At 38.4% G+C, this 26,554-nt stretch overlaps 2 protein-coding genes across 4 annotated transcripts in view; both read left to right on the top strand.

The window, feature by feature from the left end:
- The window catches only part of LOC136826559 (ELMO domain-containing protein 3-like), a 57,339-nt gene extending 37,938 nt beyond the window's left edge, over positions 1-19,401 (top strand). For all 3 annotated transcript variants that reach the window (XM_067083742.1, XM_067083741.1, XM_067083743.1), the window contains exon 9: positions 12,781-19,401. In XM_067083742.1, the coding sequence (XP_066939843.1) occupies positions 12,781-12,881 (101 nt within the window). In that variant the 3' untranslated portion in view covers positions 12,882-19,401. The remainder of the gene's footprint in view (positions 1-12,780) is intronic.
- A 3,752-nt stretch (positions 19,402-23,153) lies between these two features.
- On the top strand, positions 23,154-24,632 carry LOC136826548 (putative uncharacterized protein DDB_G0277255). The gene is made up of 3 exons (XM_067083731.1): positions 23,154-23,197; positions 23,418-24,094; positions 24,628-24,632. Exons 1-3 carry the CDS (start codon positions 23,154-23,156, stop codon positions 24,630-24,632), a joined length of 726 nt encoding a protein of 241 aa, XP_066939832.1.
- Positions 24,633-26,554: the final 1,922 nt, after the last annotated feature.

Raw genomic sequence — 26,554 nt, 5'->3', positions numbered from 1 at the left:
TCATGTGTAAATTATCAAAATGGCTTGCAGACCTGTTATCACCCTTTCTAGGAACCTTCTCATCCTCCCACGACAAACATGCAGAGGCTTTTATAAAAAATTTAATAGTTTAAACATCCCTTCAATTAACATCAAATTGCTCAGCCTCGACGTCAAGTCATTATTTGCTGAAGTCCCGATTGCCGATGTGTTGTCTTTCTTAGAGAGGAAGTTACAACCATATGAAGACCATTTTCCTCTTGGCATAGATAAAACAAAAACTTATCAACCTCCCATAACTAACAACATGTTCTCTTTCAATGGTAATTTTTACAAACAAAAATTTGGCTGTAGTATGGGCAGTCCCCTATCACCTCTTTTAGCAAACTTGTACAATGAACCCCCATATTCGCGGGGGATGCATCCCACACCCCCGCGAATAGGTCAAATCCGTGAATGCTTAAAACCCCTCTAAAAACACTTAGAACTGCCCATTTTGATAGCTTAAACCAAGAAAAACCCTGTAAAAATGCTTATACCTGAGTAATTTAATAGTTTTATCACAAAAAGTGCATTTATTCATGAAAACTACATGAAAATACAGTAATTAGTGAATATTTCTCAGCGAAAAATACCGCGAATGGGCAAATTTTCCGCGAATGATGGCTAGATATGTTCCACAGAGAAACCTGCAAGTGCTTGAGTCCGCGAACCATGAGAACGTGAATACGGGGGGTTTACTGTACATGGAATATTTTGAAACAGAAATTTTGTCATCTATCAAACCCCGTAATATGATCTGGCTTAGATACATAGATGATATTTTTACTTTCTCGGACAATAGCTGGGGAGACTTTAATGAATTTTTTAATAGGCTAAATTTGCTAGTTCCGACCATAAATTTCAAAACGGAATGGGAAAAGGACGGAAAACTGCCGTTCCTAGATGCACTGATCATAAGAGAACAGAACAGATATGCATTTACAGTATATAGAAAACCCACTTTCGCTGTTTCCTACATTCATTTATTAAGCTACCACGACGTCTCCATAAAGATCATGGTAGGGGGCAACTTATTCCTCAGAGGACTTAGGATATGTTCAAATGGGTACCTAGATAAAGAATTCAACACGATCCACCAACACCTAACGCAACTGCTCTATCCACCACACATTATCGAGAGGGCTATTAACAAAGCGAATAAAATATACTATGGAGGCCCCACTCACAACAGACAAATAGATTTTAACAAGAAAATAAAGCTTCCGTACGATGAAAACATCCAAAAAGCCACCGAACAACTCAGGTCTAACAATCCCTTCATTTTCCATTATCCCAAATCCATCGGGAGCTCGCTCATTAACGTATACTTAAATAACAAAGGGGAAGAAGCCAGAGTTGGAAGAAGCCAGAGTTTACAAGATACCGTGCAGCAATTGTAATGACATTTACATGGGGGAGACAGGTAGATCGCTCTCGCAAAGAACAACAGAGCACAAAAGATCATTATGTTATGCTTCGGAGAGTTTGGGGATTTTCCTACATATCAGAGATACAGGCCATTCCATAAACTGGAGTGGGGCGGAGCTGGTTTTCAAAAGTAGCTGTCCGTACAAAAGAAAGATGCAGGAATCTGCTATCATCAATCAAACCAAAAATATGAACCTGTCAGGAGGACACTGGAAATCGGACAACATCAACGCTTTAATCCTTTTGCTTCTGAAGAAGGTGTTCCAGGGAACACGACCACCAGAATCGTCGCCAAATGGGAGTTAATGAGGCCAAAAACCACTAGGGAATTGTTTATTCTCCTCCTCCTTAGGAAACGGTCACCTGCATACCATCGGAGACTTAATGCCACACCTATATATGCTTTGTATATATATATATGCTTTGCATATGCAGGACCTTTCGGATGTGTCGCAGGTGTTCTCTGTGGATCTGGAAAAAATCAGAATGTCATCTACATAACAGACGCAGAAGTTCAGGTCCCCCAGGATGCTGTCCATCAGTCTCTGGAAGGTTGCCCCCACTTTCCTCAGTTCGAAGGTGGAGAAGGCGAAGACGTAGGACCCGAAGGGCGTGATGATGGCGGTTTTGGGGATGTCCTCTGGAGCTACTGGTACCTGAAAGTAGGATTTTAACAGGTCTAGTTTAGAAAATATTTTGGCCCCGTGAAAAGAGGCCATGAGATCTTGCATGTTTGGAAGGGGGTAATGATCTGTGAGCCACCTGTAGTTGCCACAGGGTCGCCAGGTGCTGTCCGGTTTCTGCACCATGTGGAGGGGAGAGGCCCATGGGCTGGAGGCCTTCCTGCATATGCCCATACGCTCCATCTCGGCAAAAGCATCCTTGGCCTCCTGAAGGCGCGGGGGGGGAAGCCTCTGGAACTTTGTGTGCGTTGGGGGCCCCTTTGTTTTAATGTGGTGGTAGATTTCGTGCTTGGCAGGGGCCCCGGGCACCTCATGCAGTTCGGGCTTGAAGACGTCGGGAAACTCCTTCAGCAGCTGGGCGTACTGGTGCAGGGCAACAGAGCAGGTGGCGGGCGTGCTGGGGCCCGTCGCCAGAGGGAGGGACTGGCAGGAGTTGGTGTCCAACAGGCGCTTGCGACCGATGTCGACTGCCAGGCCGAAGTGGGCGAGGAAGTCCGCGCCCAGGAGTGGGGTCCTCACCTCAGCGACTATGAAGTTCCAATTTTACCTCCGGCCAAGGATGGAGACCGACAGGAGCTTGGTGCCATAGGAGAGGATGGGGGACACGTTGGCGGCCGTCAGGGAGGTAGCTGGGTCTGGTGGGCATTTGCGGTCCTCTCTGGATGGTGGGAACACTGATTGTACGGCCCCAGTGTCGATCAGCATCATCCTGCTGGAGATGGTGTCGCAGACATAAAAACCTACTGGTTTTGGACTCCTGGGTTCCTCTGCTGCCACGGCAGCCTGTGCTGTTGGCCGCCACCTCCTCTGTTTTTGGGATGGGCAAAGGAGCAGGGGGTTTGACAGTTCTGGGCGTCCTTGCCGTACCGCTGGTGGTAGTAGCAAGGCCCCGGTGGTTGCTTCTTGTGGTGGTATGTTGGCCGCCTCCTGGTGACGGCGCTTATCTCCCCCTCCACGGCCTCCTCCGGCTGGAGGGAGCTGATGGGGTGTGCAGGCGTGGATGCCCGCTTCGCTGCCCTTGCAGAGTCCGTTATCTGCTGCGCTGTCCTGATCAGGCCGTCGAGCGGCACTGTATAAGGCTCGAGGATCTGGGTCCGAAACTCCGGGAGGAGCTGATGAAGATGTATCTCCCTTGACAGGCTTATCTCCGACTGCCTGCCGCTGCTGTCCGTCCCGGGCAGGATGAGGAGTTCCTGGATCACACTCCAAGTCTCCCGGAGGTTCTGGTCGTGTCGGGGGTTGTTTACGAGGTCAAGGGCGTGGGTGGCCCTCTCGGGGACGGGCAGGGAGCAGGTCTCAACGAGAGAGGTCTTCAGCTTTTGGTAGGTGACGGGACCTGCCGCAGACACCCACGGGCAATCTTCCTGTAGACGTCTTCCGGGAGGGCATTTATCATGGCGTCTGCCTGCCGGACCTCGTCGGCAAGTCCCACCAGCCTGAACTGCCCTTTGACCCTGTAGAGCCATGATGACGGGTTGCTGTGAGTGAAGGGCAGCAGCTTTATGGTGAGGGCGGACCTTGTTTGGTCCAAAGGGATGGGCAGCGCGCGAGGAGCGAGTACTGGTGTGGAGGAGCGCGCGACCCTTGGCGTGGGGAAGGGCGCGAGCGAGTTTTACGCGAGGGAGATATCAGAGTCCGCAAAGTTTGCGGTTATTTCTATGTGGGAGGGAATGTCCGCATCCATACTTGCTTCTCCACTCTTACTTGGAGTGGGTTACACTCGCGTCAATACGCGCTTGGGGGCACGCCGTGTGGGTCCACTAATGACGCTGGTGATCTGTCGACAAGAGTCGGTACGCCTAAACACTTTATTAAAGCACCGTGTTTAGGCCGTTAGGGGCGTGGGGTAGTTCATGGAGCCAAGACTAGGTCGCCGTATGAGTCCGCTAATGGCTCCGGGAACCACTCCCGGGGTCACCACTGTAAGAGGTGCAAAAAAGAGAGCAGGTGGACATGTACTGCTAGTTTGTTAAGAAAGCAGGCCGCTTATAAAGCGGCGTGCAAACGTCATACAAAACATACAATAGGATACAGGTGACCCAAGGTCAATTGTTCTCAATGTGAAACAGGACAGATAAATACAAATAACATGTAAAGATAAAATTACAAGAATTGACACAATAATGTTCTAACACATGTTCAACGTAAACAGGCATGAATGAATCAATAACAGATACATTTTTACATAGATAAAAATGTGGCTATTTTGCGTGACCTAAGCCTGTGGGAAAGGCACCATAGAAAACAGGAGGTTCACTACAGAAAACCTGTTGAGCAGGGACTTTACATATATACTGACTTCCTTTAATGACACTTAGGCCTATTTGCCCAGCTGCCTATGTAAAACATTTTGAACTAATTTACTCCAACAAATTTCACATCTATTTTTGTAATACACATATAATCGCACTATATATTATATATATATATATATATATATATATATATATATATATATATATATATATATATATATAATTATATTATATGTATATATATATATATATACACAGGCAGTCCCTGGTTAACAGCAGGCTTGGTTAATGGCGATCCATTTTTACGGCGCTGGTCCAACGATGGAAATCAGCAATTTTCAGCGCCAAAAAATTGCAGATTTCTGCTTTTTTGCACCAATAATTGGGTGTTGGCACCGATACATACCTAACAGAGGCTCCAATAACTGAAAATCGGTGCTTTTCAGCGCTGATAAGCCCCAAAAATAGTTGAAAACACGCTGAAAATCACTGATTTTCGGTTATCGTCACACCCACAGAACAGAACCCTCGCTGATAACCGGGGACTTCCTGTGTGTTAACATTATTTCAAAGGTGATCACCACTCTTATGTTTTAATATTTTCATCTCCAAAGGCTGTCACTATCTTTGTTTTGTCTTCTTCATGTGTGAACATTATAGACCTACAACTATTATAAGTTGAACTTAGCTTGAGTAACATCAGCAATTACGACTTTTGTGAAGATTTGCTGGCATATCATATCTATATATAGTTATATATCTGGCCCTATCATGTATTCTGATTTCCTTAATGACACTTAGGCCTATTTGTCTAACTGCTTATATAAAATATTTTGAAGTAGACTAACAAATTTCACGTCTATTTTTGTATATATATAATATATACTGTATATTATATATATAAAATGCGATTATACAGTACATCCTCAACTTACGGAGGGGGATCTGTTCCAGTACCGCACCATAAGTTGATTTCTGCCGTAAGTCGATTTTTCTCTGTTATCAGTGCTTTAACGGCGCTGTAACTTGATGTTGCATCAAGTTGCTTGATGCCTATTCTTGCTGCTAGCGCCATCAACAACGCTTACGGCACTGTAACTTGATGCAGCATCAAGTTATGGCGCTGCAAAACACTGTTAACGGCACTGAAAAAGCGCTGTAAGATCGAATCGGTGGTGCTGAAAGTTGAGGATGCCCTGTATTACAAAAATAGACATGAAATTTGTTAGTCTACTTCAAAATATTTTATATAAGTAGTTAGGCAAATAGGCGCAAGTGTCATTAGAGGAAGTCAGAATACTGTACATGATAGGGCCAGACATATAATTATATATAGATATGATATGCCAGCAAATATTTACAGAGTTCATAATTGTTGGTGTTACTAGGGCTAAGTTCACACATATGAAGAAGATAAAACAAAGATAGTGGATGGCCTTTGGAGGTGAAAATTTTAAAACAAGAACGGTGATGACCTTTGAAGTAATATAGTAATATCCTTTAATCAAGTAAAATATGACAACAGTACCAGAAAAACCTCAGTTTAAGGGAAATTGCAGGTAATTTCTCTGATGCACCAGTAGTGTCCGAGTTGTTTCAAGTGCTTATGATGGGCTTGCCAAATAGCACTGGATGTCGTTATTATAAGTTTTTGTCTGAAAAGGTTTGAAGTATGTTGCAATACTTTTTTGAGTGACCGTGTAATCACTGTTATACTGCATAAGAGCAAATGCCAGTTTTGCTTATTCACTATTAAGCAGCTGAAGCTCCAGTAAGAGAGAAGAGCTTGTTATGCCATTTGAAATTGAAGGAATTTAAATATACTGTCGCACAATTAATAAATTGCAATTACTAAAAATAAGTTTATTTACAATTTTTGCTGTGGAAAATAACATTTATTTCTAGTAATACGATTTAAATTTTATCGAGCTAAATGTAGATGGTAGAAAATTACAAGACAAATGTTACATACTCAGGGAAACAATAAAGATCACAGAAAACTTGATTTGGCACTGTTGCACTCATTAATTGAAAATTGGGATAAAGGTGTTGCCACTTTTGTATGTTACTTGAAATATAGTTTTCAGATAAGTAACTTACTAAGTAATTACATAGCTATAGTTTCCACCCACGTGACAGCCAAAATTTTAAAAATTGCTTTAGCACTTCTATTGTTTTTGTTTAGGTGACTAGCCCCACCCACTATTGAGGAACAGTAGGAACAACAAAGCAGAAGAGCTCAATTTGTTTCTTCCAGCCTTCAACGTAACATCGAATGTTTGCAGCAGTTCTTTTTTTTTAATTTCTTCAGTATTTTGGGCTAAATCCTTCAGGATTAGGTGAAGTATTCTTGCAGTTATGTAGCCTTCAAGCTTGTTAGCTTTAGCTTAGGTTTTTTATAACCCTTTTTTTTATTTATCATGTCGTACTCAAGTTCCTCCAGCATTAAGTATTGTCGGGAGGGTTGTAAGACCAGGTTGACAAAATCTACTTATGATTCTCATACGATTTGTGCTAACTGTAGGGGACAAATCTGTATGAAAGAGCGAACATGTGATGAGTGTAAGGATTAGGATGATAAGCAATGGAAGGTGTTGAAATCCCATCTAGATAAGCTTGATAGGGATAGGGCATATAGCCTAGAACCTACACCTGAACCTAGTATTGTAGATGATCTTTCCATGCCTCCTTCCCCTGTTCCAGGCTTATATCCCATTCCCACCCCCCCACCATTGTACCACTTACTCCCGTGCCTAGCTCCCATGTTTCCGACCCCGATCCCATTGCCAGTCTCGGGTGCAAGTTAGATCGCAAGAATGATCTAGTGGTTAATACAGTGGCTGAATTAGGGGTGTCTAAGGCTCCTTATGGACAAAGTGTTAAGTGAGAATACAAAAAGTGATAGTGTCGTGGAAGTGCCAGTGGTGGAGGTGGCTGCTTGTCCCACCGGTTCTCCTAGACGAACGTCCCTGTCATACTCCCTTGACCCTGGGAGAAGACAGACCGGAGGTCCAAGGGAGGTCAGTGGCATTTGCCCACGGGCAGTCGCCCCCCTCATTTGAGCCTGTGGCACACGCCCAGCCTTCGACAGACAGCCATTGGAAAGGTGTCTCAGTAAATGTGCATCAGTTGTCTTCCGACTCAGAGAATGCTAGTCCAGATAAGAGGCACCAATGGCACTTCCCAGGCAAGTCTCAACCTTTGAAGAGATGTATGGATGATATGGTCAGCTCTTCGCCACTGTCGTGTAAGTGGTTTAAGAAACCACCTAACAACCCTCAGCTGTCCTGCAGTGCTTGGCACAGCCCGAAATATTTTTTGCCTGTGCATTCATTTGCAGAACGCCAGTATTTGGCTCCCAACCCCCCGAGCGTTCATGTGCAGAGCACCAGTATTTGGCTCTCAAGCGCTCGAGTGTCAAGAAACGCGCTTCATCTTCGTCCAGGAACCCATGGTCTCTTGAGCGCCCAAAATCTTCTCCCAGGCGCCAGTTCCAGTCTCTGAGCGCCTGCCGCCAGCTCCTGAGCACCCGATGACAGCTTCCGAGCACTCTGTGCCCTCTCTGCCAGCTTCAAATTCTTAAGCACTCATGGAAGGAGACCCATCCTTGGCGCCCATCAAGCAGCAGTTGGCCGACATTTTGGGTTTGCTCCAAAAAGCTCCTGTTATGACCAAGCCATCTAAGAACTTGTCTTTGTCCCCGGTTTCTTCTGTTGAAGAGAATTTAGTTCAAGAGCCTTCCCCTTCAGCTTATGCATCTATCCTGAGATGTTTCCTGGAAATTTTCCTTTGTACTTTGAACCAGCTGCTCAGTCTCGCCTGCCTCGACTTTCCTGATGAGAAACCAAGCTGATGTCAGCGCTCAGCTTCCCAAGATGGTTCTTTCCTCCTCTTTGAGGAATGCTCTTAAAGAGGTCGGTGATTGGCTGTTGGTGAAGAGAGAGCAGGGTAAGGCCACCTTTGATTTTCCGCCTTTTAGGTTGACATGCAGGAGATACCTGTCGTATGCTACCGGAGAAGCTCCTTCTTTGGGGAGCACTGCCTCCTCCCAGGGAGACTTCTCGGGTCTCACTGACTCAGCATGCCATTCAGCCTTCTCGTCGGCAAAAGTAATGTTTGCGTCAACGGAACTGGAGCACCTCATGAAGTAAGTGTTTGAGGTGTTCAGTTTTCTTGATTAGACAGTTGGAGTCCTCACCAAGAAGATTGAGGACTGTACAGAATTGACAGGAGACTTCGCTGCAGACTGGATAGGCGTTCTGTCTTGTGCGAACAAAACCATCAGAGACGGCTCATTAGAACTTGCGGCTCTTTTCTCTCCGGGGGTTCTCAAGAAAAGAGAATTGTTGTGCTCCTTCACTACTAAAGGATTAACTTATGTACAGAAGTCAGCCTAGCTATACAGTACTCTCCTTTGAACCACCTTTATCTGTTTACCCAGTGCACTGTCAAGGGGATAGCTACAGACCTCCAAAAAAAGTTGACGCAGGACCTTCTGGTGCAGTCCTCTAAGAGCCCTAAAGAGCCTTCATTGTTTGGCACCAAGGCAGTTTCACCACTTCAGCAACAGCCATTTTGTGGGAGTAAACAGAATTTTCCTCCAAAGCCCCCCTCCAAGATATGTTTCTTGGCCAGGTCAATCAAAAGGACTTCTACCAGACCTTCATCTTAGAAATGAAACATCAGTCCTTCGTGCACCAGCAGGAGCCAGACTTCTTTTTTGGGAGAGGTAGAGTGTCAGCGGAGCAGAACCTTGGATAATCAAGATCTTGAAGGAGGGCTACTCCATACCATTCAAGGAGTATCCCCCACTAGTCACCATGCCAATCGCATTGATGGCCTACTAGAAAGGCTCCAAGAGGTATTTGGCCCTTTCAGGGGAAGTTTCATCCATCCTCTGGAAGAGAGCCATAGAGGAAGTAGAGGATTCTTCCACGAAAGGTTTTTACAACCATCTCTTCGCAGTCCCCAAGTCATCAGGAGGTTGGAGACCCATCCTCGATGTTAGCACTCTGAACGCTTTCGTCCAGAAGACGAAGTTCAAAATGGAGACGAACCAGTCGGTACTATCATCCATTCACCAGGGTGACTGGATGATTACCCTCGATATGTAGGATGCATACTTCCATGTCCCTGTCCATCCAGACTCCAGGAAGTATCTTGGGTTCATCTTCGAGGACAGTCTTTCAATTTCGGGCCCTGTGTTTTGGCCTCTTTACAGCTCCTCAAGTTTTCATGCGAATAATCACCCCTCTCGTGAAGTGGCTCCATCTTCTCGGCATCAACATATGCCTTTACCTGGACGACTGGCTCCTCCGATCACTGTCAAAGGGGAAATGCATGAAGGACCTGCAGAAGACCCTTTTCCTAACCAAAGAGCTAGGAATACTGATCAATATGCAGAAGTTGCAGCTGACTCCAACTCAGGAGATTCTTTATTTAGGGGTGAGGATCAACTCTCAGGAGATTCTTTATTTAGGGTTGAGGATCAACTCTCAGGGTTTTCAGGCTTTTCCATCCCCCAAGAGAATCGATTCCTGTCTACAGACGGTCCGCAGTTCTCTCTCTCTCTCTCTCTCTCTCTCTCTCTCTCAAGTTAGGCAGACTCCATATTAGAGTCCTGCAGTTCTCCTTAAAAGCCAATTGGAACATGAAAATGCAACCAGAGTCCTTTGCGTTCCCCACATGACAGAAATGAAGTCAGACCTGAGATGGTGGATGTCCGAAGGAAGACTTTCGGAAGGAAAGTCTTTGTGCCCTGTGAGCCCCGACCTAGACTTTTACTCAGATGCCTTTGATCTAGGTTGGGGAGCTCTTCTAGGGAACATGGAGCTTCTGGGACATGGTCCCCGGAACAGCAGAACCTGCACATCAATGTAAAAGAATTGAAAGCCATTCATTTAGGTCTATTCTTCTCAGACACGATCACTGACAGAACAGTAGTGGTACATTCAGACAACACCACTGCTCTTTCCTACATCAGGAAACAAGGATCTTTACTCCTTCCCGCCATTCTCCATGATATGGAAAGTTCTCAACAAGTCCCACAATCATATGAAGGTCATGATGACTAGTGGCCCCATTCTGGCCGCAGCAGGAATGGTTCCCAGATCTCCTCAGGCTGCTGACAGACTGACTGAGATTGTTACCACAGTGACTGAGATTGTTACCACAGTGGCCAAGTCTGCTCAGACAGCCCCACTTCAGGCAATTCCACCAAGGATTGTCCTTTCTGGCCTTGACAGGGTTCAGACTGTGAGGAAAATCCTCAGACAGAAGGCTTTATCAAGAGTGGCTTCAGAGGCAATTGCAAAGAGTAGGTGCCCCTCCTCCGACAAGGTCTATCAAGCCAAGTGGGCAATCTTTAGAGCCTGGTGTAGAAGACATGACATCTCGTCTTCTAAGACATCTGTAGCAGACAGTGCAGACTTTCTCCTGTATTTGAGAAGATCTAGGGGGCCTTTCCTCCTCTACAATCAAAGGATACAGCGCAATGCTGAGTTTGGTGTTTCAGCACAGAGGAATGGATATTTCTGCCAGTCAAGACCTGTCCGACCTCATAAAATCCTTTGATACCTCCAAATTTAAGGGACTAGAGAATGTCTCTAGGAATTTGGACGTAGTTCTGAAGTGGCTCTCGGAACCCCGTTTCGAGCCTCTTCGTTCTGCTTCGCTACGAGACCTTACCAGGAATACCATCTTTCTGGTAGCATTAGCGACTGCCAAACGGGTCAGTGAGGTGCATGTTTTCAAAAAGAGTCGGCTTCTCCCAAGGTGATGCCGTACACTCATTTACCCTTGGCTTTTTAGCTAAAAATGAAGACCCAACCAAACCCTGGCCTTGTTCTTTCACTATTAAAAGCCTGATGGAAATACTGGGCCCAAACCAGGAGGAGATAGTTCTGTGCCCAGTGAGAGCACTGAAGTACTGCTTGCACAGAACAGAGAAGGTTTGAGGTCCTATGAGTAATTTATGGTGCTCAGTTAGAAATATGTCTCGTTCCCTGTCGAAAAATGGCTTGTCATTTTTCTTGAGGGATCTGATCACCGAAGCCCATTCTCAGATTGGAGAAGAGGTCTTACATCTGTTAGAGCCAAGGCTCATGAGATCAGAGCGTCTCCACGTCGTTAGTCTTCAAACACAACCTATCTATATCATCAATTCTCCAAGCGACTTATTGGAAATGTAAGTCTACTATATTCGTGACCCATTATCTTCATGATGTGGAAACCATTTTCGATAACTGTAGCACATTTCTCTTCGCCTTGAACCAAGGTGTTGAGTCATAAGGAGAGCCTGGGGGTACTGTGTACCTGGAGTACCCACGAGTCTTAGTTTTTAATGGATGGGTGGTGGTTTTTCATTTTATGGTGTAGGTGATGTTTGTTTTCAATTCTGGTCGACTGGTTTGTCAGTACTGTGCCCAGGGCAGGGGCAACTGGCTACTTCTATGCTTGTTAGTCACTGGGTTCATCCCTTCCTGCAAAGCCCCCACTGATGTAGAGGTATATCTGGCCAATTCGCCACACCCTACATGGTTAAGATGAGCGCCGACCAGAGGCAGTATCTACCTGCAGCAGCTCTCTTATCAGGTAAGGAACAACAAGCATTGTACCAGTGCTAATAATTTCTATTCTCAAACTCATTATCATCCATAGTGTTTTGGGGTAGAAAAAATCCATATACCACACTTCTGTGTCAATATGGGATTCAGCAATGTAATTAATTACTTGGTAAGTTACATAAATAAAAATGACATTTTTATGATAAAGTTTTATATATACTTACCAAGTAATTATGTAAGAAAGCCCTCCCTCCTCCCCTCATATGGAAAGAAGGGTAAAAACAATTGAGCTCTCTGTTGAAGTTGTTCCTCTCTTACCCTGAAACTGGGCAGGGTCTAGTCACCTACACTGACACTAGCGCTACCGCGGATTTCAAAATTTTTCAGTTTCCGGCAAGTGAAACTTTAGGCAATGTAATTATTTGGCAGGTATATATAAAACTTTATTTTATCATAAAAATGTCATATTTATATTGAAAAGAGAAACCACTTATGTACAGTATAGTATTGTGCTGCTGTATGCTGTATTTTTACTCAGATTAACCCATAAATGGATAAGATGGTTTTTATGTAGCACACTGGCAAGTAGATTCCTTATCGTACTTAGGAATAGGTTTGTATAACCTGAGCTTAAAATGAAATCATTCACCTTGATTCAGTGAACAAATATCAGCAAGTGATGTAATTCAGCTTTTAGTTAGAAGTAGCATTATGTGTGCATAAATGATTTTATGGGGAATAACCATAGAGGTTTTAAAATTTTAGGCATTGTAGGAAAGTGATATTTCTTTGATTACCGTTAAGGTGACATTGTCTTGGAAATTTCAGATGCAGAGGCATACTGCAAGCGGAATGTAAAGACTGTGATGCAGAAGCTGCAACTTCACCTGCGGAAATACTCCCAACAAGAAGAGGGAGAGATGCTGTGAGTAGCAATAGACAAATGATAAGTTAGCTCATATTAAACGATCTCATAGGTAAGCAAATTTGTAGTCCAGGGCTTTTATGTGTAAGGATAATGTGATGTGTTTTACATAATCTGAGAACAAGTTATTCAAAAGACAAAAGGCTTAAAGATGTTGTTGTTGTTTAGGGATATCAAGTGTTGTATAAACACCTCTATAGTGTACTAATTGGTTGTGATAGTAAAATGAAAGATAACAGGGACAATTATATCAAGGATTGTGTCTGGGGTTCACTATATTTTTTTAAAACAAATTAGGCACAGTGATATATTTAAACTATATATAGGTACAGTATGTGGTCACTGAAAAATTGGTATGGAGATGGAATACAGACCTTATGAGTTAACCTTTTCGTTACTCAGCATATCGTCAATAAATTTTGTTACAATATATTGAATGTCCAGTGTAGTATTCTACTGAGAATGTGTTGTATATTCTGTAGATTAGTGTAAGCTTTTTTAAATGTAGCGTAAATTATGTAGTTTTGCACAGCATTTCTACAAAAAGTTTTGCTTAAGTGATACATGTTACTGGAGAGGAATGATTACAGTCAACTTGTGATTTTTCAAAATGTGATATAAAGAGAAGACTATGTTACTTCTCGTGTCATGGATGAAGAGTGATATACAATATCATGTTAAACTTATGATATACAGATCTTTTAGGAGTTGTTAAGTATTTGTTGTGTGCAAACAATCATTTTAATGCATAAACCTTGATTAAACAAATAATTAATGTTCAATTATATCCAGTCAACAAGTGTGTGTTGTGTATTGTCTTAATAATGGACCTTTATCTCATTTGGTGTATACAGTGCTGTAATATATGTACACAAATTTATATGTATCTATATACAGACACACACACACACTATTGATATCTAGGAATACACCTCATGTCATTGCACTGTGCATTAGATCCTACAAAACTTCTTTAAGCAATATGTGGAAATACCATACTACTGTATTGGACCATACAATGTTCTCTGGCAATACTTGAATTGAACTTCATGAAGCCAAGTAAATGCATTTGGACCACCTCTTGCTATAGAGAGGTATATTTGCATTACATAAATATTGAGAGTATTTTGTACTTAACACTATAGCAAAGATGTAACTACCGTTAATCCTATCATCGTTCACCAGTTTTGTACACATGCTTTTGGTAAAGTTATTCGTAATTTCTCATGAGATCTAATTTCTCTTCAACCATTTCATAACATTTTTGTCCTTTTTACCATTTTAAAATCAGCAAAACAAAACAAAATTTCATTCTATTCAGCAGTTGACAAGTTATTGGGAATAAGATCCATGCATGTAACCAGATGATCTGCTTACTCTTTTCATTTAAATTAAAAACCAGTATTTTTTCTTTAAATGGTTTTTTGTATTTCTTGACAAAACGCTTTGAAGATTTATTGGTGTTACAGTAAGTGCAGAATTTTTCATGTCGTCAGACTTCCAAATTAAAGTTTTCTTGTGGTTCTAAGGAGGTATTTAAAGGCGAGTCCTTAATAGTCTTATAGTGTTTTCTCACACACGCACAACCAGCATTGCCAGGAAAAACATTGTAATTGTTGTCACAGTTTCTTTACAGTTTCTTGATTTGAATTATGATTCTTGGAACTGTTCAAAACAAATACTGTACTAAAGATGTGTGTATGTTTGTATGCTTGTAGGTATGTATATTTAAGTAGCATATGTATGAAATATATGTAGAATACACCTGCACTAAAATATTTGCTTGCATTTATATGTTATGTATATTGCATGCATTCTTATTAAGTGTTGTGTGTATATATGTATACTCATACAGTAAATGGGTTTGAATTGTACTGTATATTTTATAATGCCTCTCATTTAACCTGAATGTGTATTAAGATGACTCATTCACCCTCAGTTTGTTGTGTACAGAATTTACACAATACATTGGATAACCCAGAAAAGGAACTTTAAAATCCAGAAAACGAACTTAGTGTATTACTATGTGATTTGGAAAAGACAGATCAGACTAACTTAAATAGGTTCTGTGAATATTTTGTTATTTCTGGTTGTTCAGAAGAATAATTAGAGAAATGGATATACAGTACAACTTATATACTTTTTTCTCTTAATGTACAACTGGTCATGATGGCCTTTACTTAATTATGTGTCCTATGTTAGTGCAAAAATAGTCTATTTTTTTTGTATAGTGAAAATATCGTATCTTCTGTTTTTAATAATCTTTTACGTATATGTCAATGTGGTACAGATCTTATTAGCCTAAGTCCACCAACTTGACCATAACTTTTAATGTGATCTAGTTGGATTTCACAGCTGTCATTTCAGTTAAAATTCAAGTTTGAGAACTTTCTTTTTCATGAAAGCTATGTAGTCTTCAGACTTATTCATTCAAGTCTGAGACCCATGGTGAAAATGGTAATAAATTTTTATTTTACTGTATTGAAGCTACTGACATTAACTTTTAAATTTGCAAAGAAAATATTTGCTGCTCAAATTGTCATTAGGCTGGCTAAAGAGATCTCAGAAACTTACTGATAGAGGTATGATGAACCTCCAGACAGTACTTAAGAGTTGTGTTTTTGTATGAAAAACATATTGGTGTTGATGATTTTTATCCTCTTTTATTTTTAGTAAAGTATTTGTAACAGTATTGTCACTGGCATTATAAAGTTAGAAGTGCAACCCAGGATTTCCTGTGATCTAATACAGATAGACCCTGACTAATAATTAAGTTAGGTTTGTAGCCATCAAACAAGTGATGTGACCTAAGCTGGAGAACCACATATAGTGTAATAGCTTCTATTAACCTGTTTTCTGTTTATATTACACTGTATATGGGAAATGATTTTTTTTACATATTTATTCTGTTTGAAGTGCTTAAGTTCAATGGCTTATACTGTATTTCATTTGTAAAACTGGTATTTACATATTTACTTAATTTTTTTGTTGTTGTTGTTGTTGATTATATGTGCAGATGGAAGTAAGTTCATAGATCAGGGACTGTTTGTATACTTATTATAGATGACAGGCATATTCCTGTGATGCCAGTTCTGTAACTCTGATTACTATATTTCAAGATTTTTTTGTATTGAAAGTTATGTTTCTTGCAGTTATGTGCTGTGGAACTTTCTTACATGTATTATGGAATTCTCTTATCTTTCTACCAAAAGTTTAGTGAAATCTGACTATGTCACCCTTGTGGAATGTTAACAAAATATTGTAACAATTTTAATTTTACCTATTAAAAGATCCTCTGGGATTTAGTGGGACATGATATCCTGAAGTGGATTGTATAGAGCACAACAAATACCATTACTTTTAAAAAGAAAATCAGATCCTGGGACCAGGTGTGTGTATATAAAGAAATAAAATAGCTCATTTGAAATAGTGCAATAGTTTTGAAGTACTTGGATGTTACAGTGAATCATTACTTGTAAGGAACTGGGCATTATGGCAGCATTGCACTTAATTAGCATTTAGGCAACTGTAGTAAAGTGAAGGCATTTACTGGTATTCGGTGGATTTAGGTTCTTGCCGAATTATTCAATAAACTTAAAGCTGAAGGCCTTGCGGTTTTTTAGACAGGTGTCAACATGTTTTAAGGCAAGTAGGAGTTAGATGAAAATAAATATTCTGAGTTGGGATGTCCCCTCACACATGAGCAGTTTCTTTAAAGACAGTTTTTGGAGTGATCAAGTGCTCTTGCTTGTTCTATAATGTAATTTGTGAACAGTCGCTGTAGGAGCATACTGTATATCATTTACAAGGAAATGATTATCAAGCTTTTTTTTTCTTTATTTGATAGCTGCCTTTATATTTTTTATTTTAAAACCCCTGTTCATGTCATGATAGTTGCCTCTGCTACAAGTTTTACTCACTTTGTAGTGTTTAGAGTTTGTCCAGACATGTTATATGAAGCCTCTTATAAAGAGAAACAAACTTGGGATTAAGATTTGACTCATATTTCAATTTAAATACAGTGATATAAAATGAGGTCACTGCTAAGTTATTTGAAAATGTCTTCTCTATTGCATAATTTTTATTATATCAGTGTAAAAGTAAATTAAAAGAAAATTATTCTACCTGCTAGTAACATCAGTTCATGTCTGAATAAAGCAAAATTTTTCTAGGTTTGTTCTGCATGAATCCTTAATTGCATGTTTTCTCTTGAATTGCACAGGGTATTTGAACCTGGTTTTGTTACTGTATGGTAAAAATATTATAGAAAGTCTAGTTTAACTTTTGAAATTTTTATATCAGCTAGATTTTCACTGTTCATGATTTTGGTCAGTTTATTTGTTCATTGCATCCAGATTTGTTAAAAGCAAAAATTTTGTTATGTTAAATTGTCCCAAAATTAATAATTCAATAATACAGTAGTACTAACTTATTTTTGCTTTAATGAAATTCAGCTGTTTATTGATGCTAAAGGGTTTCAGTGGTGCTGTAGCTGATAGTACCTGTATTTGACCTTTTATGTAGTTGCTGAAGTGAAATAAGTTTGATGTAATGGGGCTATTTCCAAGGGAAGACCTCTTATTAATTAATGTTCAGGTTTGATACCCTTTTTTTATTTGGGAAATTTCCCAGCCCTTCTAGAATAGATGGGAAAATTTTATCAGTCTCTGTTAACCAGTATAAACAAAGGTACAAAACTCAGGAAAGAAAAGAATTTTGAATGAGGAGAAAACTTCGCATTTGGTGGGTGAAGTAAAAAGTTTCAAGTTTGGTGAATGAATATGAGTATATTAGTCATAATGGTTCATAAACTAACATTTAAAAAATAAGAATTAGTGTTGAAAGCCTGGATGAATCATGAGGTGCAATTACTGGTAATACTATGAACAAGGGTATAATTTAATGTTTTGAATACAAGCTTCAAAAGGTTTTAGTTTCAATGGAAGCCTCTTGGAACGCTCCAATATGTGACACTTATATCTTATTTAGTCTTTATTTAAATATTTACTTCAAGTTTTTGGTGTGCATGACTGTCTCATTTACAAAAACTCAGTCAGTATATAAACTTTTTTATCAAATTGTTTTAGGGTTCTACAAATGATGTGAGACTGTGCAAGAGGAATTGCAACTATGATATCAGTGAAATTAATCACATGAATATACTACTAGTGAAGTATCTAGTTCCATCTGTAGTGCTGTAGTATTCTCAGAAACTTTCTCTTTGTATCAGTGTTTTTATTTTTGAAAGCATATCATATTGATAATGATCTGATTTTTTAAATAGGCTTAGGTGAAGACAACCATATTTTAGTTATCATGTGGTTTTTTTTGTAGTAAGAAACTTGTTTAGCTGAAAGAATAGCAAATAAAGACATTAGTGATGAATTTTACTACATCATCTCTGCAATTTCCTTCATTTTAGCCATCTTTTTCTGTGCTTTGGTCAGTGTCTTCTTGTTAGCATATATTTTTACATTAGACTTAAGGGAGGAAAATGGTATAAGCATCTTTAATGTACTTCATCCTCAGCAAATATATTTGCTGTATACATACTGAATCTAATAATAAATTAAATAAGTGTATGCCATCCATCTGCAAAGACAAAAGTGCACATTATTCGGGTATAGAATTGGAAACATCTGTTTATTTCACAATTATTGTACTTCATGACTGTACTACATGATCTAATTTCAGTGTGCAGTACAATGTTGTTAAGTGATATTTTTTAGTAAAGTGTCTTAATTCTAACTGACAGTAAATGGCAAGTGTAAATTTTAACTGACAAATGGCAAGTTTAAGTTTCATTAAAAATCAAAATCATCGAACTTTTAAATCATTTATTATATGTTGAAACAGCTAGTACTGCGTCCTTTTATTATCTGTTTTACTTGAGAGCAAGTTCTTTGGGCCATCTCTCTTGAGAGTTGAGAATTTACTTGAGTGGTCTAGACATGTTATACTGTTATTATTATGTTTTTGATATGTATACTGCATGCTTATGTGTATATCCAAGACCAAAGTTTCTGTAGTGTGCACTACAAGCTTGTAGATGGCTTTACCTTTTATTGTGTTAGGAATGGTATTTAGTACAATGTTGTATGATTTGACCTTATGGGAGAACCTGTGAATGCTTTAAACCCTTATGTACAATTCTTAAGTTAAAAGCAAAGTTGTTGTAGGTATATGTTTTGCCTAAAAGACATGCTCGTTATTGTTAACAGTATAGTTGTGAAATTTGATTCCTCCAGTCTCTTTTCAATTTTTATATTGGTACAGTACCTGTAATTGAATAATTGTGTGACTGCCAGCTATATCTTACATTCATTTTGTCAGTCCAGATAGTACTTATGTTATGAACATTGTCAGAGTGTTGTCTTAATCATTAGTGGACTGTTTTTTCATTGTTTTACACGAATGTGGTATTTAACCATGAAATAAGGTTGGAAATTTCTTTTACCTGGGAAAACTGAAAAAGTGTATTTTGCAGTGAAACAAAATAATAATAAAATAACCATAAGAGAAAATTTACCCTTAATACATCCTGTCAGCATGATGGAGAGTTGCACAGGTAGAGAATTACTGTAAAGCCTGTCAGTTATATTAATGGGATATCTCATTTTTGCATTTTAGAAAAGTCAAAGACATGTATTCAATATTACTGTTCTGACCTGAAAGTAAAGATTGGCAATGGTAAGTTTGTGCTTTGCAACAAAAATCTTTTTTTTAGAAATTAGTTTCCCTTTACAAATGTGAGAATGGGTAAATTATAACCAAAATGAAATGAGAATTCAGACCATGCATAATATTTGCTAAGTTGTACACACTTTTACTGCATTTAAAGTGGTTCATCTCTAGGATAGACATCAGTCTTGTCCATAGAACTATGTCTGTGAACCAAACTTGAGCGACAAGGTTGTGACACTTCTATACATTTCATAAATCAATTTTGGGCCTAAACTCTTGTATCAAATTGGCAAGTAGTTATGGTGAAAGTGCTTTATGGGTAAAAAATTCACTTGTGTATCAGATCAAATACTCCTTCCATAAGTTAATGTTGAACTATGCTGGATCCTGTTTATGTAGGGATTCAAGGTATTGAAGATGCAAATATAGTAGCTGGGTCTGCAATAATTATGACTAAAACAAAAATTCTTGTAAACAGTTATGTGACATCACATGAGTCTACTTTGATGAATAAATAACAGTACAGGTATTTGTGGAATGATGGAACATGAAAAAATGTAGATTAAATCCACAACAGAAATTGTGGTAATTATTTCAAAATTTTGGGAAAACAAGGAGTGTAGAAGTGGTGTTATCTTGTTTGAGAATTGGATCCACCCATTTAACACATGGGTCTTAAATAAACACCCTTCATGACCCAGTTCCCATCTGTAGAGAATGCATGACTAGTGTAAGATTGCTAAAATTTTTACCTCAGTGGTCCGGTCAGAATAAATTTTGTAACAAACTGGAGCAGATGTATTACATAATTAACAAAATTCATATTGTGTGTGAACACACACATTTCAATAAACAGTCAGTGGCAAGTATTGGACAGAAATCCCATAGGGAGTTATTGCGATAGACTCATCACTTCAGTCTGGCCAGTTACGAAGGTTTTTTGAAGCTTCACATTCCCTTTTTGAGAGCAAACACAATGGTCTTACCTTGTGAAAAAGATATTTAGCATGGTAGCCTGGTTAAACTGTTTCCGCATCTCAGGAGTTTGAATCCAAACTTATTTTATGGAATGGTGATGGCTGTGCCACTGCTGTAGTCTAGGAGTGCACTTATTTTAGGTATTAAAAGTGACCTTGCTTAAAGTGAAGAGTACTAGTTCATCTTAGCATCATTTTTAAATTATAGTTCATAAATATAAATCATTCCTAACCCTAGGTTCCAGATATAGATTTAATTGATTTTACATTAAATGTTTAATAGACATTTTATCCAAGCCTATATGTTTTTATAAGCAATCTTCCTAAAAATGCACTTATCATTTATAATCCACATTGTTTTTTATAAAGTTTTCATCTGGAGCTGAAATCTGGATATTTGGGAGGTAGTAAGATAATTAAGGCATAGTGAAGTATTGCTTGTATGAAGTTTCAGGTAATAAGAGTATTTTTAAGTTTGTACTTCAACAGGTGCTGTAATGTCATTACATCAGTGAAGATTCCTCTGAAAAGTATGTCCGGTACTATTTTGCTCATATTAGCAGTATACACTCTACAGTACTCTTGATTTTAAATGCACATTCATGATAAAGCAAATCTAAGGCAAGTTTTTATTTAACCTTGATTACAGGTAAAGTACTTTTCAATGCTATATTTGTTATAGTCTTTTTTTCTGTTCTGTAACTTAATAGCATTTTGTGACTTTTATTACCTCTTTAATAAACATTGTAAAAAATGCGTGGAAGATTTTTTTATTTCCTTCCTCTCACTCTTTCTTACTCTCCCAGCACACCCACTCACTATTACAGAATTCGACAACCTAAGGCCATGTATTCACAATCAAGTTTACTTGTCATTTCTTTTGCCAGTTCATCGAAACTGCAGTTAAAACTTACGTGTGGGCAATAGTTTGTGGGTGGAGACAGTCCACTTACCAGAATGGATAAACTGATGGTATGACTTGAATATCTTCCAATTAACTGACAGGTAATTGCACATGTGGACAGCTTAGCGCCAATTTCGTTACAGTTTGCCACTGTATTTCATCTGAGAAGTATCTCAGATGCCCTGAATAAATTATGTATAGGCATTATTCATCTCACTGTTAGACCTTTCAACCCCCTTCAGATTGGGACCACCTTGACGTGGTGAGGGGGCTTCGAACTTAGGGATCTATTTTTTTTTTTTTTTTTTTTTCTAAGTTTGATCCCAAGTGTCCCACATATATAATAATACACTTTAGGAGTAATTTTGTGGATTTTTCCACTTTTGTCAAAATTGCCAAAGTTAATAAATAGGAAAACATATAGCATGGAGTGAAGTTGAATCTGAAGCTAAATAGTGGGAACTGTAGTAGAACCATCATCTACCTAACAATGTTCGGACCTGTTTTTTCAGGCGGAACTATTCTGTGAAGCTGGACCAAGGATTCCAAGGGGGCCTGGTTCTAGGAATAGGACTCTCGGCTTTCTGTCTGGTTAGCCCATATTGTGATCAGGATGGGGATGACTGTACTATTACAATACACTCAGTCCTAGCAAGCGGGTTTTGCTTACGCTTGGGCCATACTAATCACGATGTGCCATCCCCCTTTTCGGGTAGGGTAGGGACACGAACATTTGGGAGTCAGTTCCCACTTGTGCCATTAGTGGAACATTCAACTTCATAAAAAACCAATGATATCTTTTCAAGATTTATTATTTTTTTTTATCCTTTATGCAAAGTAGTCATGAAGATTTTAGTACCCCTGGGCCCCATGATGGTAAAATTCTGGCACAGTGATGGCTATTGGAACGTCACTCCCGAATCTCTTTAGCATAGATATAAATGCTACAACGGAACATCCTGTTCCAAGTAAAATATCAATTCCTAAAGACTTGGAGAGTTTAGAAAGTAAAAAAGAAACAAAAACAAATTGGTAAACTCCAGTATCATAACACTGGAACCATACATAAAGGACAATAACTCTAAAATAGAGACAAGTGATCCCCCTGAAACCCCATCAACACAAGAAAGCTCATCACCAGTGAATGTGAAACAATTAAAAAGAAATAACCATCGACTCAATCCAACACTAGTTCATTTCGAACAAATTTTTGGACCAGACAATTGGTCCAGATTTTTAATATTAAAAGCAGATCTCACTTGCTATTTTAGATTACAAATTATTAAATTACACTCCACACAGGATATGGAATGCAGACATATCAAAAACAATGAATGGCTAATACAAACAACAACCAAAGCCCAATCAACAAACTTTCTACAAATAACCAACATAAATGAAATAAAAGTAACAGTAACCACCCATGAAACACTAAACTATACACAAGGAACAGTAATGCTCCCAGACAATGACGAAAAAGAGCTACCATCAAAACAAATCTTAATTGACTCTCTTAAATTAAGATACAACAATATACATGACTTGGAATTATGTACTGTCCCAAGTAGAAAGGATGCAAATAAACATATTAAAATAGTCAAAATAAAATTTACAAACCGGGAACTACCACGAAAAATAAAAATTCTAGGACTAAATAGAGAAGTTTGCCCCTTTGTCCCTAAACCTCTCCAATGTTCTAACTTTCTAAAATATGGCCATTCAACAAAAAGATGTAGAAATAACGCTATATGTGCTGTATGTTCTGAAAACCACAACAAATTGGAAATGCAAAATCTAAAGACCATATATTTTATCAATATTATACAGAATTACAAATGTTAATACACAGAACTGGTATGCCCGTTAACGAAGCCAAACTCGAACTGAAGGTGAGAGGAATCAATGATCCAGTAAAATGCCATTCATATTCAAATGCTTTAACAACTCATAATAAACATAAAGAATCTCAACACAGAATAGCTGAGACACACCTCTCCCCCTCCTCTACTACTCATAAAAGCCCAAGAGTACAGTTGCAACAAACCTCTCTTACATCACAACAGACCTCCCCAGTAACAAGCCCAGTTAATCGTTCAGAAACGAATTCCAATGATATGGAAAAATCAACAGAGGTTAATCATCCAGATCTGGAAACTCATAATGCACTAACATCATCCACAGAAAACTTAATTGACAAAAATAACCATAATAAAAAAAAGAAAGTAATTGACACAACTATCCCTAAGGGTAAAAAACCTAACATTCCGTTCACAGATCGATCTAGCAAAACCCCAGTCTCGCCCATTAATCAGAAACAGATTACATTAACTGCATCACAAGTGGAAATCCATAGTGTTCCACAATCCAAGACAAATATAAATAACGATTCCCCAAATATGGATAAATCAACTAACTCTTCTGTACTCTCATCACCAAAATCAACGCAGAAACCTTCAATTAAACATTCCACTGAAGAATCAAAAGCCCATAAAATTCATCAAATCACAACCACATCAAATCAACCCTCAACAAGACTAAAGAATAATAATAATAATAATAAACCTAAAAATTCAAACCAAAATTTTAAACCAGCACATCGGAGATCCAATATACCTATACCAAAAATTCCTAACAAAAATATTTCTACATCCAGTAATGGAAACATAACTGGGACCCAGAGATCAGAACCATTCCTTCAACACTCGGAACATGATTTATCTTGCGGATGTCAAGAGTGTTTCATCATAACGTACAATCGTTTACCTGACAAAAATGAAAATATAACCCGAAATTTCATAAATAACTTTACTAGGTTCCAAAAATGCCCTTTAAAATTCCATCAAGATGGCGAACTATGCTCGGAATCCTTAAAACTAAAAAAAAAAACATGATCAAAACTCAAATAGATTTGTTAATAAGGAAATATGAAGAAGAACCAATCAATGCATCAAATATTCAAGCAATCAAACCTAACTACAAAGAAACCACAAAGTAACACGAACTCCCTTAAAATGTTACGGGATATAGCTAAATCAACAATTAACTTACAAAATCTAACGCCAATCCCACCAAACAATGACCAATAAAATAATTCAGTGGAACATGAATGGATTTTTACTCGGCTTCGGCTAAGTGAAATCCAGAGAATACTAAAAGAACATAAACCTGTTTGCATATGTCTACAGCATAGGCTATTGGTACAACTCCTAAGAACTTTAGAAATTATAAATTAGCTTGCCACTCACCAATAGCGGATGGCAAGCTAGGAACAGCTATATATGCTGTATTTATAACGGTTTAACTTATGAACCCTTAAATATTACATCACTGTCATATCAAATAACTGCAATCAAATTGCATATGCCATACAATCAAATTATCTCTATACTAAATCTATATAATCAGCCAAATTTTAACTCAAACTTTAGTGATTTACCAGAAATACTAAATAATGTAAATGGCCCCCTACTAATAGTAGGCGACTTTAATGCCCATAATCCATTATGGGACAGCACACATGCTAGTAACTTGGCCAGCACAAACATCGAGAATTGCATAAATGTTCAGAATTTACATTGCCTGAATGAAAGTGATTCACCAACGTACCTCTCAAAACTCATTTAACCTTCTCCTCAATAGATATTTCATTATGCTTACTGGAATTAATTGAAAACTGGAATGGAATGTCCTAGACGATTCATATACAAGTGATCACTTTCCAATTGTTTTGAATTATTTGAACAGCAAAAACAATCATTTCCTTAAAATATAACTGATTAGGATAAATACAATTTACAAACTAGAAATATCCCTCCCTTCCCATTAAATCAAAACAATAATGTCACAAATGATTTCTTTTCCAGTTTTGTAATCAGTGCTGCAGATAAATGCATCCCCAAAACTTCTTCAACCCCTAATATATCCCCCGTTCCATGGTGGTCTAACAATTTATCTCTCTTAAATCAAACCAAACACACTCTAGCACGTAATTTGTGTAGACTAAAGTCTAGATTAAACACCCTTAATAAAGGCCCTTGTAATATAAACAAACTAAACAAGATAATAGTTATAAGTATAACTATTGATCACATTAAACCACTTTACAATAAATATAATGCAAAATTTCGAAAAACAATAATATTCGAAAAAGCTCAGTCATGGAAAAATTATATTTTGGAGTTGTCACCAAATACTTCAATTAAGGAAATATGGCACAAAATTCGTAAAATCAATGGTAAACATATAAGACCACCTAGAAGCCCAATACTATATAATGGCAAACTAAATCATAACCTACAAGATATTTCAAATATATTAGCCAAACATACAGAAGATATTAGTGATTATTCTAATTTAGATGAACACTTCAAAAGAATTAGAAAACAAAAAATGAATCATACACTTAATTTTGAAACTGATGAGGACCTTGATTATAATCAAGAATTCAATATGAATGAACTTAATTTTGCCCTAAAATCATGTCGATCATCAGCTCCGGGTCATGATATGATTTCTTTTGAAATGATCCAGAATTTAGCTACACTAGCTAAAGAATTCTTATTAAAATTATATAATAACATATGGTTAACGCATGTCTTCCCAACTAAGTGGAGACATGCAATAATCATACCCATCAGTAAACCAGGAAAAGACCCTAGCAACCCCACTAATTATAGGCCAATATCTAACAAGTTGCTTGTGCAAACTGTTGGAGAAAATGGTTAGTTTGAGATTAACAAGTGTCATAACAAAATACTCAATTTTATCACCTACCCAATCGGGATCAATAGCTGGTAGATCTACACTAGACCCATTAACTCAATTAGAAGATCATATTAAAAAAGGATTTGAAAAGAAAAAGCTGACAGTGGTTATTTTCTTCGATATAGAAAAACATATGATATCACATGGAGATACAATATTATGCACAAACTCACAAATCTGATATTCGAGGTCACCTTCAAACATTTATCAACAATTTTAACAAATCGTACATTTCAAGTAATGCATAGAAAATACATATTCAAATTGCTACGCACAAGAGGAGGGTATTCCCCAAGGCAGTGTTTGAGCTGCATCTTATTTGCCCTGGCAATAGATGACATTACTATG

This window comes from Macrobrachium rosenbergii, chromosome 41, assembly GCF_040412425.1.
Source record: "Macrobrachium rosenbergii isolate ZJJX-2024 chromosome 41, ASM4041242v1, whole genome shotgun sequence".
NCBI lineage: Eukaryota > Metazoa > Arthropoda > Malacostraca > Decapoda > Palaemonidae > Macrobrachium > Macrobrachium rosenbergii.
Note: the sequence above shows the minus strand (reverse complement) of the source record. Positions and strands in the feature narration are given on the sequence as shown.

Excerpts from the sequence above, each read along its gene's own strand:
- LOC136826548 (XM_067083731.1), top strand. The coding sequence starts at position 23,154 with ATGGCCATTCAACAAAAAGATGTAGAAATAACGCTATATGTGCT. Across the intron at positions 23,198-23,417 it reads GAAATAACGCTATATGTGCT|AATAGCTGAGACACACCTCT; the intron begins GTATGTTCTGAA and ends ATCTCAACACAG.